Here is a 16,038-nt window from a genome sequence, read left to right on the forward strand (position 1 = left end):
ATCAAAGAAATTTCTATTCCATCCTAGAATTGGAGCCGGTTTGTATCATATAAAGACTGCAATGAGACTTGAATTAGTGTGCAGTATAACTGGAAACAGGATTTAATTCCAGCACTGTCACTGATTCTCTCCTTGTTTTTCTGTGAACACCATGATTCCTGTGAATCAGACTTGAATCAGGCTTTTCGAAGATGGCGTTCAAATTCTTATCAAAGCCAATCACCGCATGACTCTGAAGTGAAAACTGTGTGAGAAATTGCGTTGGTTCCACATTGGTTAAATGCGATACATTTGTTGATATACCTTTAGTTTCCATGTTGGACTGCATTTGAATGCCTGAATGCCATTTGGAAGCATGCAGTTCCTGAGGGGTCAGCTCGCTTAGGGCAGATTGCTTCTTCAGGTGAAAAACAGGACCCAAAATACGGCCCAAAACAGAGGAACTATGCAAAAATCACGCTCTGTGTGCACTTTTTTCATACATGTGTTTCAGCAGAATGCTGCCAGGGCAACTTAGTACTTTCTATGCGGAAGGTGGGCTTCCTACTCCAAATATCTTAGCTGCAGAATTCATTTCAGGGGTCAGTCCACCCCTCCAAGAGACGGCTAGGAATCCAAAGCCTCCAATTCACTTGGGTTTCCAATGGAGCCCAGTACTTTCATTCTGAGCTGAAACAGGCACATTCGAATCATGATGGGATATGTGAAAGGACTCTTACTCTGCTCCACTCTGACTTCCTGTCTGGCAGCACTAAATACGAAAACAACTGTTTCACCAAAGCAATTGGTTACAATTACTTGGTGTTCTTTCCCTCCAGCAACAATTACAGATGCCAGCAGTCCCACAGAAAGATGAAAACAAACCCATAAATAAAGTATTTCTTGAACTGCACATGAAATACGGAAATCGAAGCAATGCAAAACCAGGCCGATACTTTGTGGTTGGGGTTTTTTAAGTTAAGTCTTTGTGTTAAATCCTAGTGACTCATCAGAGTGATAATTGTCAGGTATGTAACAAAGGGAAGCAGCTTTCTCACAACAGTCAGTTTTACTCACATGATTCACGCAATCCATAAAGACAATGCCTGCTTGCGGTGAGAACAAATCATTCTAGAATGCACATATTGGTTTGTTTTGAAGAACAATACATCTAATTTCAAATTGCAAAAACTCCATGGCTTATGTAAACAGTGTTCTCATTTGACACAGAAAGCCTCCTCCAAAAATGATGTCATGTGCTTGTACTGGATCTGTTTCCACGACAGCCCTAAGAGATCAATGATACCTGCTCCACCAGGCCTCCCTCTCCATTTTCCTCCATTAGAGAGATGGACAGTCCACAGTGAGGCCCTGTGGTATTGGGCGGGCCCCTCTCTGTCTCTCTCCCTCCAGCATATGTTACACAATGCTGCACAATGCCTGGAATGTTGTTTTTTTATCCTAACTTACATAAACAACAGGCCACAAAACAAACAGGGCTTGGGGGCGACGTATTTGTCGAGATGGTGTTGATACTTCAAACAGTGGCCCGTTAGCGCTGGCTGGAGGCAGAGGGGGAGGGGTTCTGTGGAGGAGGCGGGGCAAGCTATGCCACATCACAGCCTATGGTCTCAGCTCAGTGGGTGAGGCTCAAGAGCGATGCAGACTTTGGTTTAGTCAATCAAATGCATTCAACTATCATTACCCAAACAAAAGGAAAGTTGCAAAGTCATTTAGTTGAACTGCACATGAAGGTCATGGAATGCTCGGCCATAATATATCCATTAGCATAATGTGGATCCTCTCATTGGCAGGGTAGAAGAGTATGAAATTACTGTAAAAGTCATTGCAGGGAAGTGGTGCCACCACTTAATCACTCAGTAAAATAATGGAGCAATGTTTCAACAAAGCTAAGTTAAAAGTGCACAAGGTGGACTGCCAAGAATCACATTGACTGTAAGGCATAAACAGCTAAGAGCATCTGGACATATCTAAACACTGTGTGTCTCCTGACGTCCTCTACTGGGCTTTTAATGCAGAGCCTAGAAGGGAAAGTTACTTTACCCAGAGGCATTTAGTGACTGATAAAGGAAACACTTCCATATGAGCCCCCATTGAAGGTAATCTTAAAAGCTGAAAAAGAGAGCAGTTATGAATGCCACATCAATCAAAGTAGAGGCTTCAGACGCTCCTTGGCCTCTATCTTAAGAGCTCAGAGTGGCAGACAAAGTATTGCTGATACCCTTATCCTCTCCTCCCTGCAGCCCTGGCACCTTGCCTGCCCCCACCCCCAACTTTGACCCCCACCTGTTTAAGACAAAGAGTATTTTTACAGACAGCTGAAGAGATAACATTTGTCCTCCAGCAACCTTCTTTTCATACCTTCCATAGAGGGGAGTGGAGTAGAGTACTATCAGATCTAATTAGGAAAAAAGCCCCCTGCAACAGATAGGGAGCATCAGCCAGCAACAGAGTGGAGAGGCCATAGATCCTCAGAACTAAGCAGCAGTGGGATGTATCACTCCTTCACTGCTTCCATTCAATGTCTGTACTTTCTGTAAAAGGGAATACGGGTGTTTGATATCGACAATGTTTAGACATTTTAGTCATCTGTACATTTTTGGTATGATCTACTATAGGTAAGGTGAACGTATTGTTACAGTTCCACATAGGACTTTCCTTCTACAGCGCAGTGCCCATAGTTAGATGCTCTTCCTCGCTGTTCAGACATTCTGTTTGTTTTGTATGTGCTTTTCTGTGTGTGTTGTTAGCTCCTCTCCGCCTTTTTGCTTTCTGCAAGCGTAGCACTTTACCACACTGAACCCGCCGTCCAAAATCTCCTCCTGTTCTTGCCTGTGGTGTGCTGGAAAGCTTGGCCATGGCTCGCGTGTCACCGTGCGGTCGAGGCACTCTGGAGGCACCCCCAGCCAAACCAGAAGCCATCTGCTGTAATGGAGAGCTGTCTGCGAGGAGGTTACAGTGAGGCTGGGAAATACCCACTCTACAAGGCCTCGCTCACCACACAGCCCACTGACATCATCCTTATCATGGCCTACTGGAAACGGCATTCGCAACAAGCATGGGGATTCCCATAAACTAGACACAAAGCTGTAGATCAAAGTCTTCTTTCGTTGAGGGGATATGCCCTTGTTAGTCACAATTTTCAATGTTCTTGCCTACATCACAGAGATCAATGAATTAAGCTCTAATCTGACACCAACAAAAAGAAAAAAACACAACAATAAATCGAATAGAGGCCGAGTGGGTTGATCTGACTGGTGATATGGAAAATCCAGCACAACCGTCTGCTCCATATAAGGGATATTTCCAGATTCAAAGCAAGTGATGTTTAACAATAAGGGACCTGTGAGGGGTAAAAGTTCTCCATATGGCACATCAGTTTCATTGGTGGGATTACATCCTTTGCTTGCCAGTTATCCGAAAGACACTACTTTCAGTGTCTTTCCTTACATAAGAGACAATGGCTGCTGCCTAGTCCTAAGGAAGAGAGACAGCCAGGTACTATACAGATAGAGACTTAACAGATAGAGACTGCCTACATTAGCCTGCAAGTTATTCTGACTCTTTCTTTGTAATTACAGTCAGAGAGTGAAAATGGCCTTCAATTTAGTGTCCCCTGCTGTCAGCACTTCAGAACATCTTCAGGGGTGTCACTCACCCCTAAAGATACTATCTGTGGGGCACTGGTTACACCACAAGCTGGAGTCAGTATTCGTGGGCATAGAACAATAGGGCATGTCAGCGTCTGTGAGGACCGAGGCTTGAGTCACACGGCTAACTGAAGAGATGGGGTTTGGAGAGGGGAATGTGTAGTTTGACTTATAGCAGGCATGAGGTCTGTACACCAGCTGAGCACAGCAGGAGAGCTCCCTCAGGCTTGAGAGTGTGGGAGGCTTATAAATCACACATCATAGATGGTTGTTGTGTGTGTGTGTGTGTGTGTGTGTGTAAGTGTGTGTGAGAAAGAAAAAGACAGAAAGCAAGCAGGTTTGTTGTGGTCTTCGTGCTCCTCACAGCTCTAGTCCAATTCCAGAACTACTGGGTCAAATTATATTGCTTCTGTATTCAGGTGGTCAGTCACCCCAAATGCATACATAGATGGTATAGATGGTATTGTTTTAATAGCATTATTCTATCTGCTTTACACATATGGCCATAACTACCATATGGCATCCATATGGTAATCCTGTTGCTGCTGTCACCCAATTAGTAGCTTTTTAATTCTGTGAATGGTATGAATTTTTAAGTTTCTAAATCTCACAAACCTTTGCAGAAATGTAGAGGACTGCATGAATATCCTTGGTATCAAACAGAGTTTGACTGTTAAATAATAAAATGCATTCTTAGCTAAACTGCAATTGCTCACATGGGTCAGCAGTTATATTTCCTGGGACTCTATTCAGTGCAGTTATTTGTTTATTTATTTATTTTAATTTTTTTTCTTCTTCTTTTCCTGACTGAGGCACTGAATGGTCACATCAATGCTTCCCAGTTTTTTCCACATTAAGCGCCTGGCAAGTGTCCTGTGCTCTCACATGACACTCCAATATGAAGAATGAACAGCTGGCCTCATCTGGTGACAAATGAAAATGAAAGCCCCCTGTCCCTGGACCCCTTCATCTGGGCCAGTGTGGAAGGAAGGGTGTGTGTGGGGGAGAATATGGATCTAGTAGCGGAAGGAGTGAGATGACAGACGAGGCCACCCACGGTCTCTGCCCTCCGGCCTTCCAAACGCAGGCCTGACGGGGAGATGTTGTGGAAACTCCCAAGGCATGAGTAAGAAGTAGTGGGAGAAGGGGCTCTTAATTAGCGGATGTTTGAAGCACAGGGCTTATGAGTGGTCTGTCTGAGACCTGCTTTACAACAGGTGGAGGGGAGATGAAGTAAATGTCCTCCAGCTGCTGAAAACACAGCAAGTGGGGTGCATCCGACAGGCAGCTAGGAAGATAAGCTGACAAAAAATAATGCTTCAAAAATCTCTGTAACAGTGCTGGACTTCTGTGCTGGTTTACAGCCTGCCAACCCATCACAGATCCACCTACTTCCCAAGTGGCCTCCCTGTTGCTGGCCATCCAATAAAATGGGAAAAAATGAAGGGCTGGTGTCAAATAACAGGAACATATGCCCAAAAGCTTAGTTGCATACACCTTTCAGAGAGATTGGAATTTTATGACCCTGCATAGGAGTGTGCGCATGCGTGTGTGTTTGTGTGTGTTTTACATGTGTAAGGAATGAGCGTGTACTCACCGCCAGGTAGAGCATAGTGTACATGGAGAAGGAGGCGTGGCCTGAGAAGAAAGATTTTCTGTAAAGAGAAAAAAAAAACAAAATCCATAAATGGATATGCAGGGAGCAGTACTATGATGCTGTTTAGTCCCAGAATTCACTGTATATTATTTTATATAGCTTCAGATTCCATAACCCTCACTGACCTGCATTTAGACTATGCAATGTACTTAACCTAATGCAAAGACTTTGAAATAGAGTTAATGCAGTCAATGGGCATTGTTCTTCTATAATATTCTGCAAGCATGAGCGATGAATCAATTAATATAACAAATTCATTTTTGAAATTGCATTAAATTTGACTACATTAAACATTTGCATCCATTAATGTTCATTTTCTAACATTGTTAACACAAGACACTTCAATTTCAGGAACTGTTTTTTACCTTAAAAAGAAACTCAGTACAAAAGAAAAAGCAAAACATCCACCTGAGTATTCCAAATCGTACTGGAAATGATAAATCTGACCACATTACAGTTCATCTGAGAGCCCCTCTTGGACTAATACTCTGCAATTTCTGCTTGGCTAGTTGCTCCCTGTTTATTTGTTTGGTAATTAACCAGTTAGCCGAGGAGCACTTGCCATTTATTATCTTAGAACAGAAATGCCAAAGGACACCCGCCGCAACTTATTAAACCTTAGCATACAGTGGCTCCCATTACCCTGGTGGCTTGGTGTGCAAGGAGGTGAATTTTGAAAGAGTGGAGTGAATCAAAACAACTTTACACACTTTTAGTAAATCAATCCGGTAACACCGAAAATGTGTCATAGATGTAAGGGGCTTCTTGTAGCGAAGTAACTGATAGACAGATCATTTGCCTAATGGGGCAATCTCAATGAGGCCTGAGTGTAAAACAAGGACAGCGAGTGAAAAATGACTGGCTGCCTAAAGGCAAGTGACCATAACACAGCTACTAAACAACTGAAAATGTAGTCAGGTTTTCCACATAGTAAGAAATCTGTACATAGTGCACAATAATCATAAAGAGATTCCAAAAGGTGGTTTCATCTCATATTCAACGCTGTAGCACTTGGTTTTAGTTATTATTAGGCAGAGGAGACAATGATTACATCAAGATCCTGTTTCAGAGCCAGCTTGGAAGAGATTCTCATTACAGTAAATATTCTGTGCTCAAGAGCCAAAGTCTAAGGGTACAATTAAGGATACTGGGATACAATTACAACTGCAATTGTACTAGATGTGATTAGATGAAACCAGATGATGGGGCTGTAAGCACTAATGAGGGTTAACTGGCATCTCTCACACAAACATACCTGGCCTCCGTCACTTTGCTCTCTATCCCTTGGCATGTATACTCCGTGATGTAGCCCATGCTGCAGTTGATGGTTGAGAAGTCCGGCTTGCACACCTCCAGGAAGTGTGGGCGCATGCGGCCTACTGAAACCTTTGCAATGTCCGTGAAGGACTGGCTGACGGCACAGCCAAAGATGAAGACACCGACTTGCTTGTAGAGGGCGGACACATAAGGGTTGCCGATGAAGGACTTGGAGCCCTCATTCAGGTAGTGAATCCTGTAGCATTCCCCAATGACGATCTGGACAAGTTAGGAAGAGTGCAGAAATTGACAATGAAGAGGTCTCTGGCTCCTGGCCATTCCTTCTTATAAATAATGTTATGATGCTCTAAAAACAGCAGGTGGATGTGCCAGTCTCGTAAATCATTCTACCACATGCAATCCAAGACACCTCAAGACTGCATGTTGGCTGTCGCACAGAGAGACACAACATTGAGGAGGATGGAAAAGACAGATGTAAAAACACAGATGAGCATGGCCTGCCTTGCCTGTGTAGGAAATCCTTAGTGAGGTTAAATGGTGACAATGTAGAGGTGACAATGCGGTACGCCAAAAAAGCAGGTTTAGTGTGGTGACAGGACACATATGGAAGTGTTGAATGGAATGGTCTGATCTCTTGCTGCACGCAGGAGTGACAATAAAGAAAAATGTATGAGGGAGTTTTATTTCAGTACGTCAATCAGAAAAAAACAAATGTGTTCCCTTATTAATCATCCAAAGATGTTCATATGTAATACTTAAGAAGATGCTGAGGACGTAACCACCCGTGTAAATAACTGCGGCCTAAACAGTTGGCAGTCTAAGAAAGCCATGCAGTGTGGCCCCATCTAAGCCAAGCTGCAGCAGAAATACTGAACCACACTGTTCCAGCAGGAGGCCTGCGGCCAATCCCAGGTGAAACATGGAAGTGCCAATCACACAGATCACTAGGGACATCTCCCCGGACCCCAGCAGGCTTCAACAAAGATCCAGTGTGCTCCTCCACTTCTTGGTCAAGCTTGAGATAATATTTGCTAGACCACTGCTGAGTCTTCGGGCGTTTCATCTCTGATACAAGGGCTCCAGTGCACTCCACCACCCCCATCTACACATTCCAGCACATATAGCATATACATGCACATGCCCTTCATCTTGAGATGTACACTGAAGACAGTGTCACAGATTCGGTTATTATCACTTGTCGATGCTCTAAAGGGCTTCGCACAAGTGACGTGGAGTCCACACTGGCGAACTGTGCTCAGAGCTGCTTCGCCGTGGAAAGTGTATATTTTAACTCTCATTATTTGTATACCCCTCCCTCACTTTTGCCCTGGTTCTGCGCCACAACTGCCTGCCACTCACGAGTGTAGACAAGAGCTGTCGGGCGAGCAGCGCAGAGAGCGCCTCGCCGGGATAAACAGAGAGAGGGGAGACGCCGTTAATTCGCTGCAGCTGTGCGGCTCCCAACCACGGGGCACGAGTAGACTCGACACTCCTGGTTTTGATAAGGAGAAACGCTGAGCTGGTGAGACGTGTCTGCTCTCCACCAGCAGCAGTGAGACGCCATTTGAGGCACTTTGCTGTTTCGTTTTGGTTTTTTTTTTGTTTTTTTTTTTCTCACAAGGAGTCACACCTATAAACTGTCTGGGGTTTTGGGATCTCTGCAGTAGCTTTGTATCCTGACACTTCAAAGCGAGTGGAATCTGATGCCTGAGGTGGGATGCTCTACCCAGAAACACAGAGGACTTGCCGGGTTCTGAACAGCTGTAGTAAACCACCACACAAGTGCTCTCAGCTCTTCTCTTCTTTCGACAGACACCTACTATCAAGCATCCATGTGACTCTATGTCATTTTTTCCACAATGGAAACGACACACATCACTGCAAAGCTGTATACGGGGCCATAGACTTGTTTTTGAGAATGGAGGGCTTATAGGAGCTGTCTTTTTTCTCTGACTTAAAGTGTACTGCCAGTTTTAATCTCAGTTTAACAGCGTGGTTTTTAATCTGTTCCATGCATCACAAGTCCCTCCAACAATTATCATATCCAAGCAACATCCAATATGTCAACCATAATTACATAGGTCTGGGAGATCTCTGGCCATGATTCCCACATTCCTGCAATCTCTCATGTCTGCCCGATTCCTTGAAGAGTGACAAATTCAGCAACATGAAATCGGAGCTTTGAGGAATTCCTACTACAAAAACCCAGTTCTTGCTATTGAATGGGTTTCAGGGCTTCGCACCATTGAAAGCCTCAAAAGGGCTGAGATTCTCACATCTGAAAGGCCTCAGTGTCAGGAAGCCAAGCTCTGGGGTGGCATGTGAACGCATTGGCAGTCAAGTGCACTCTGGGAATGTTCCACATGCGGGCACACTGGGGTGTCCTGCAGAACGGGCACACTCTGCCAACCTTTCTGCTTCTTCAACTGCAGTCAACTTGGGCTTTGTTTCCCCTGCCCAGTTTCACTCAAGGTCAAACCTGCATTTAAGGACATTGACAAGTGGTCGGCATGTACGCTATTTATGAAACTTCCAGCCACACTGGAAAGTGGGCTCTACTGAGCAGCTGCATTGATCTTTGAAATGTCTATTAATGTCCTGCCTCCTCTGTTTTAGTGAAGATGATGGAATGTGACAGCAACACGAGGGATTAATTGACAAAAGAAAAAAAAATAACACGGAACAACATGGAACCCAAACAATGAAAGGGGGAAACCACAAAAGCACGAGACATACCCCAGATAACAGCCAAACTGAGCAATTAATGAAGCTTACAGCATAACAATAAAAATGAAAAAGACCAACTCTTCAAAGACTGACACATAAGCAGCACCAAAGAGTACATGCTTTTCATAAAGAAAAGGAATAGATTTACAAAAGGTAAACAACATCACAATATCAATTGTCTTTTTTTCTGCATCCCCTGCTTTTGGGGTTTTGGCCAGTATTTCCATATATATAATATATTATATATATTATATATGTGTGTGTATATATATATAGTTGCTCTCTATATATATATGTATTTTAAAAGACTGAGTTTGTGAAATATATTGAAAAGAAAAAGACTTACAGAAAGAATGGCAATAAGAATGCCAGCGGCGCAAAGCACAGCATCGCTTATGGTGTCTCCGTTTTTGTACGGGTACTTGATGGACTCGTCGCTGCAGTAAAACCCGCGCTGGTAGGGCTTGATAGTGCTAGTTTCAATAATCAGGAAAGGCAGGCCAGCTACAGCGAGACAAAGAGGAAGAAGAGACACAAAGGTTTCAGGTCAGTAACAGGGACACAAACACAGGAGTGCACACAGGGGGCACAGCGCAGGGCGGCCTGGCAACATGGGGACTTGGGGAGGGGGGGTGTGTGTGATCCGCTTCACCGTTTCTTCTGTTCCCCTGAAGCAGCCAATCTTAATCCTTTAAGGCTCAGTGACCCATTCGCAACCTGAAATTTCTAACTGAGGGTCGGTGAGAGTGACCATTGTATTAAGTCACTATTGGAATGGCCCCCGGGGTTTCAAGGGGGATCTTTTGGGGACAGCGGGACACGCGGACACCCCCCTTCCTTCCCCCATGTTCCGCCGGAGCAGCTGTACCGTGGAGGACTTACAGAGGTGACGGGCAGAAGGAGCCCCACAGCCAGCAGCACCGCGGAGGGGACGGTGCTTTTCTTAAAAGAGTAGCGGATGCTGTCGTCACTGCAGTAGAAGCCGCGCTGGTAGGGCTGGATGGAAGACTTGTGCGTCATGATGGAGGGGAACATGACTGCACAAACAGACAACACTGGGGTCAGCCCACGTGCCGCGAGTACCTACCTGTACCCTCCACCCACTGGCAAACAGGACTGTGGATACACATTGGGCCTCTGTCTTTTCAACACTTTTCTGCTTTTTTTGACAAAATCCATATTTTCAAAACATAAACAAAGAAACAAGTCATTATGATTTACAATAAAAGTTCACCAGGTATACACACTTTTTTTTGCTACCATTCCCTGGCATGACTTCTGCGCCTCTGTGATGATAATAAGAATAGCTTGTAGTAAACTAAATTTCTCACCCTCTCTTTTAAGATAGCTTTAACCAAAAAAATTGTAGAATCAACACTCTGAAAAACACTTGCATATTATACTTTTTGGATTAATCAGATCTCTTGTAATAATCTTTTCCATCTTAAAACTTAAACATACAGAAAATCTGACAATCTGCGAGTAGAACCAAAATGGCTTCACCACACCACCAGCAACACACACATCAGCTGTCACCAACTCTCAGTCAGAGAGAAAATAAATATAATTTCTGAATCAAAGCTATGTAAACACAGAGCTTAAATTGTGGTTAGAACTTTCAAACTCTCCCTTGAAGAATTGTAAAACTTGTGAATACCAAGAAAAACAAAGCTACATTTTCACTGGCCACCCAAAATTGTGAACTTTTTTTCCAAGGGGAATTTTGAAGGGGGTGCTTGGTTTACATGCGGTTAGAAAGAGAGGTAACCCGAAACTGCACCCCTAGGCGCCTGATCCAAGCCTTGCTCTCAAAAATAAACAGGGCCATCTTTGAAGAACAGCTACCACAATCTCATGTTACTGGCTCAAATGGCTGCTGGGCCAGAGGCAGAGTGGCTGACACTCCATATACTCACAGGACAGATCCACCTTAAACTACACCGGATGTTTAAAAGGAGTGGTTCCCAGGGACACTTTCCAATCTTCAAACCTTACCTATATACTGCAGCAGATAAAGACCTTTACTTATTTATACAATCACAGTCATAACAATAAAGCAGACAATTGTTGAGTCCCCCATCTCCAAACATTTGCAATACTAAAGATATAGATTTCACTAGATTTTTTTATTGTAGAATATAAATACTCTATAATAAAAGAATGGAAAAACAACAACACTTACGACAGGTTAACCAACACCAGTTTCTAATATATGGCCATTAATATAACTGTCTGGGGTAACTGTAACAGCACATTCTGAGACTCCACTGGAAAGCCCTACAGAGCCTCTGAGGGATGTTGAGGCATATACAGACTGCTGAATTATCGCTGCCTCAGGTATTTTCTATCAATAAGAGGTTAACATTCTGTTTTCTTTTTCTCTGCGATTTGAACAGCTGGCGAGCACTTCTCAAGCATCGTCTACATCACTGGGTAGACACCTGCACAAATAAAGGCCGGAACTTTGAAGCAATGGGATTGAGAAAGGCCCGGAAACCAGGGGGATTAATAAGGAGGTGGGAGGGGCGGGGGGGGGGGGGGGCATGTTGTGAGGGCTCTCACTCTTGCACCGAAGAACAGGCCACATTGGTTTAGCTGGGGAATACAATGAAAAGGGCAGACTGAGGCTATGGGCAGCCAGAGGACATTCAGCGAAACACAGACTATCATGTGAGGTCACATCAAACCCAGCCCAGTGACTGATGGGAGTTATGCCCACTGTTAGTTTCCAAACATCAGGCCAGAAATCACTCCTTCCTCATGGTAATTTTATATCATTTGATCTTTATCTGACAGAGTGAGAAAGATGAGCATCTGAACAGACCTTAATACCATTTGGGCATTCCATACAGATCTCCGGCAGATCCATGTGAAGACTTCCAGAGAGCCGGAGAGTAAATAGCTCTAAGCTGGAAAGCCCTCATGAGACAGAGAATAAGAAATTCCACTCACAGTAGCACAATTTGCACTGGCAGATTATGATGCAAATGAAGGGTGCTGAAAAGGCAGCCTTGGTTTAGCACATGTGAAAACTGCTCCGACGGGGCTTTGCCCTCGGTAACCAACTTAAATGAATTATAAACCAGCTTGAGAATGTAAGTGGGGCAGAAGCACACAGAACCAAAGGGTGGACTTGGTCTCTGTTCCACACCGGGATAAAGAGGCCATTCCGGGTTCTACTGTGCAATAGAGAGAGTGCTGCGGCCCAACAAAGCCTGAATGGGCTTTTAAAAAAGACAAGCCCAGTGGCCAGGGGGGACAAGCTTGGCCCTCTTTTCCACGCTGCGTCGGCCTGTTTACAAAAGCCTCTCTGTCCGTGCCCACTTCCCCAGCTCACAGGCTCCGCTCTGCCAGGGGAACATTGTTTTGCCCTCCATGCCATCTCCATGAGAGCAGCGTGGCATGCTGAGATTCCCCCCATACCACCCCCAACCAAAGCAGAAAACAACAAGGCCCTTTGAGCCATAGGCGAAAAGAGAGCCAGCTTGCGCAAAATGCAACCGCGGACGCACGTCCAGGGGAGAGAATGCAAATAACTGTGCAAATGCTAATTTTTTGCAGAGGGAATGTGTGAGGGTAGGCACTGTCACCTCCCCAATTTGGGGAATGAGGGAGCATTTGTAAAAAGGAGACAGAAACCATAGGAGAGGAAAAGAAAGAGCTGGGCTGGGCAGGTTAAAAAGGCCTGCTAAGCACAGTGAATTAAAAAAGGCCAAATTAAAAAAAAAAAACCTCAATGGACCTACATTCAGGAGAACTCCTGCATTGTGACACGGAAATACAAAGCATACATTGACAACTAAAGATTCCATTATTCATCTTCAAAAGGCCAAGAGCGGGAAAGCACAAATAACAGGTCATATTCAAATTACCCTCAACGGTATTTAACCAATTCCTGCATTTTCAAAAGAGTCAAAATGAAACTCTTGACATTTATCAATAAGAAATACCTAACTACCATGAGAAAGTTCAAATCTGAGGATTTGCATGATCACCATGATTGGTTCACCTCAAGCACATACTAAAACACAAGTTTATTTTCATAATCTTAGAAGATACCAAATAAATAAAATGTCCCCACTCACAATGAGTCTTCAAATAGAGGGGGTTGAAAGTTTTATTTATGGTTTCCCAGGAGCATTGGGTTTACTTTGCATAGACAGTTCATCTGCCCATTGAGCTTTCCAAACTGGCTTTTCAATTAACTCATAATGAAAAACAACTGGGGCTTCTTTCCAGGGGAATAAGGGATTCTGAACAGCAACTGTGAAAAAACAATCACAAGTGGGTGGTAAATGTTTGTGTACTGCACCGCTGAAATTGTGTATTTGTTTATCAGATATAGGATGCATTTTTCTCCTTTGTCCATGCAGTTCTCAGTCTGTGGAATGTGCACTGGTTCGGAAGACCACAAATATCAATGGTCATTAGAGCACTATAGCAGCTTAAAATATAAAGTATAAGACTGGAAACATTTGGCATAGCTCTATCAGGTCCATCTGTCGTTGGAATGCATAAACTTTCTCTGATGTTGTGCAGACCTCCGGTGCCACAAAACATCTGCAGGTAAGGCATAAAAAAAGACTGGGTCAGAGGGAGAGAGCCAGATCTGGAAATGTTTTCTTATATTTTTAAGTTGGACAACAAAAGCCCCATGGTTACGACAACCATCAGGGAGGCAGGACTGACGAACTATCAGGTGTGCAGCCAGGCACATCATAAGCTTTGCGTGCAGATTATTTTGGAGTACTGGTGTGATTGGATTTAGGGTTACACTAGGAAAGCTTACATGGCTAGAGATTAAGCAAGTTGTACTAATGCATCCTGACAATGTACAGAAACTCCAGGGAGCATAGACCAGCTTCATCTCATTATCCAGGGGAAATCTGACTTGGCCATTCATCTGTACTGTAATACCAATCACAAAATGGTAGTATAAAACCTGGCACAAGGCCAATTCTCATGCCTCCCTGTTTCACCAATTTACCATCATTTGTGGAAACCATTCCAGACAACTGTTCACCATCAAAAGTGCAGATTAACCCCTTTCTCATGAAGCCATAGCACACCAGTTGTCACATCACAAAAGAGTGACTACAAACAGCCATTCAAGTGCTGCCACCGTCATCACATGATTGACACAAAGCAGTGTGGCCTTAAAGCAATTGCCTCAAATTCCTGGTGAAGAGATCTAGTGATACCACGGGAATGGCCTTTCAGATGAAAGTTTGTACCCATCCTCTTCACTGTTGATGGAAATATTTCATTGCTAAGTCAAACTTTACCACTGTTACACGAGATTCAAACAAAGAGTGAGTGGTACGTACAAAAATAGCCAACCAGTGTATAGTCAACACTTTATTTAAACAGCAGAATTAATGGGAATACAGTGTTTTATGGAAATAAAATGTGGTTATAAAATGTATAGTTATTGTTGATCTCTTATTATACAAAATCATAACAATGTTAGAGTAATTTGTGGAAAATCTGACTTTCCTCAGTTTCATTAAAATCATTTCAAGATAATCATGTGTAATCAAATGCAGCTGCATGCAGGAGCCACCTGAAACAGCCCTGATTTAATCCATGTGTCTTCCTGAACAAGAACATCCTACTCAATGATCAGTCAAGTCAGTCGGTCTTTCTTTTAAAAAATTAAGCAAAGGTCAGGACAGAATATGCACTGTCCTGCTGGATCAATACACTGAACTTTTCCCAGACCAGCTGGAAAAAAAATTGGAAAAAGTTATTAGAATGAACCTGAACGGGAGTTGAATGGCAAAATGTCTAAAAAGGGTTCCGATGTGGGAGTGAGGAAGGAGGTGGCATTCTAATTGCGTTTAACTGAGGATATCCTTTTTGGTCTTGCATGTGACCATGTGACACTTTCTCCAGAGGAAAACAAACAGCAAAACCCAGGACAATGGGGAAGAGGGAAAGGGCGGTTGAAAGGTTGGCCTCGCCAGTCTATTAACGCTGCGCGCCTCCTCGATCCTACCCTGACAGCATGAAGACAGATTACCCTGGGTTCAGGGATCAGGCGCTGAGTGAGAGGGCTCTCTCTCTGGAGGAGGGGAGCTGGGAGTGTGGACAGACACGGAGGCTCCCGCAGGCACGAGAGGTGAGCCGGGATCGCCTGCCACTTTCTCCCAGGGCAGCTGCCCACTCACGCAGGCCATCACGCCACGCACGCTAGCAGGGATGTGGGGACAGGAACAGCGGCCTGAGGCGTGAGCTGCTTCAGGGACAAACATCCTATCCATATGTAACCTCCTGGCTTCCCTTCACACTGGGACGGACGAGGGAAACGGGAAGAAAGAGCAAGGGCACCGTGTGCTCCCTCGCTACAGCAGAAACAAAGGCCTCAAAATCTGCACTGTGCTGCCCTGTCCCCTGCATTCACATGCAGAGGTTCCTGTTCAAGGCATACAGCAGCGCAAGCCACAAGTGGTGCCACACTGCTAAAGGGGTTAAACCATACTTGGCAATATGCATCTGCCTCGACTGCCATTGCAGTTCAGGCAGACCGCTTCAGGACTGACTTCATACGCATCCTAATAGGGAAGCAATCTATCCTGTGAATTCCGATACCCACAAATTCACAAGGCACTTTCCAAGACGACTTTTCCCGACAGAATATGTGACAACTGCAGGTTTATACGTGACCACCGCTCAGCCAGTGACGGCCCAACAGTGGCCACAGTGAATTATAAGACTGAAGTTCAG

At 44.3% G+C, this 16,038-nt stretch overlaps 1 protein-coding gene across 2 annotated transcripts in view; it reads right to left on the reverse strand.

Annotated features, from left to right (window-relative positions):
* plpp3 (phospholipid phosphatase 3) overlaps positions 1-16,038 on the reverse strand; it is a 36,544-nt gene that overhangs the window by 8,173 nt on the left and 12,333 nt on the right. The window contains exons 2-4 of one of the 2 annotated variants that reach the window (XM_036521683.1): positions 10,195-10,349; positions 6,563-6,843; positions 5,248-5,305 (exon numbers count right to left, since the gene is read on the reverse strand). In XM_036521683.1, the coding sequence (XP_036377576.1) occupies positions 5,248-5,305; positions 6,563-6,843; positions 10,195-10,349 (494 nt within the window). Of the gene's footprint in view, positions 1-5,247; positions 5,306-6,562; positions 6,844-9,658; positions 9,817-10,194; positions 10,350-16,038 lie in introns of both variants that reach the window. The other variant, XM_036521682.1, reaches the window with a different exon arrangement.

This window comes from Megalops cyprinoides, chromosome 2 (assembly GCF_013368585.1).
Source record: "Megalops cyprinoides isolate fMegCyp1 chromosome 2, fMegCyp1.pri, whole genome shotgun sequence".
NCBI classification, from domain to species: Eukaryota; Metazoa; Chordata; class Actinopteri; order Elopiformes; family Megalopidae; genus Megalops; species Megalops cyprinoides.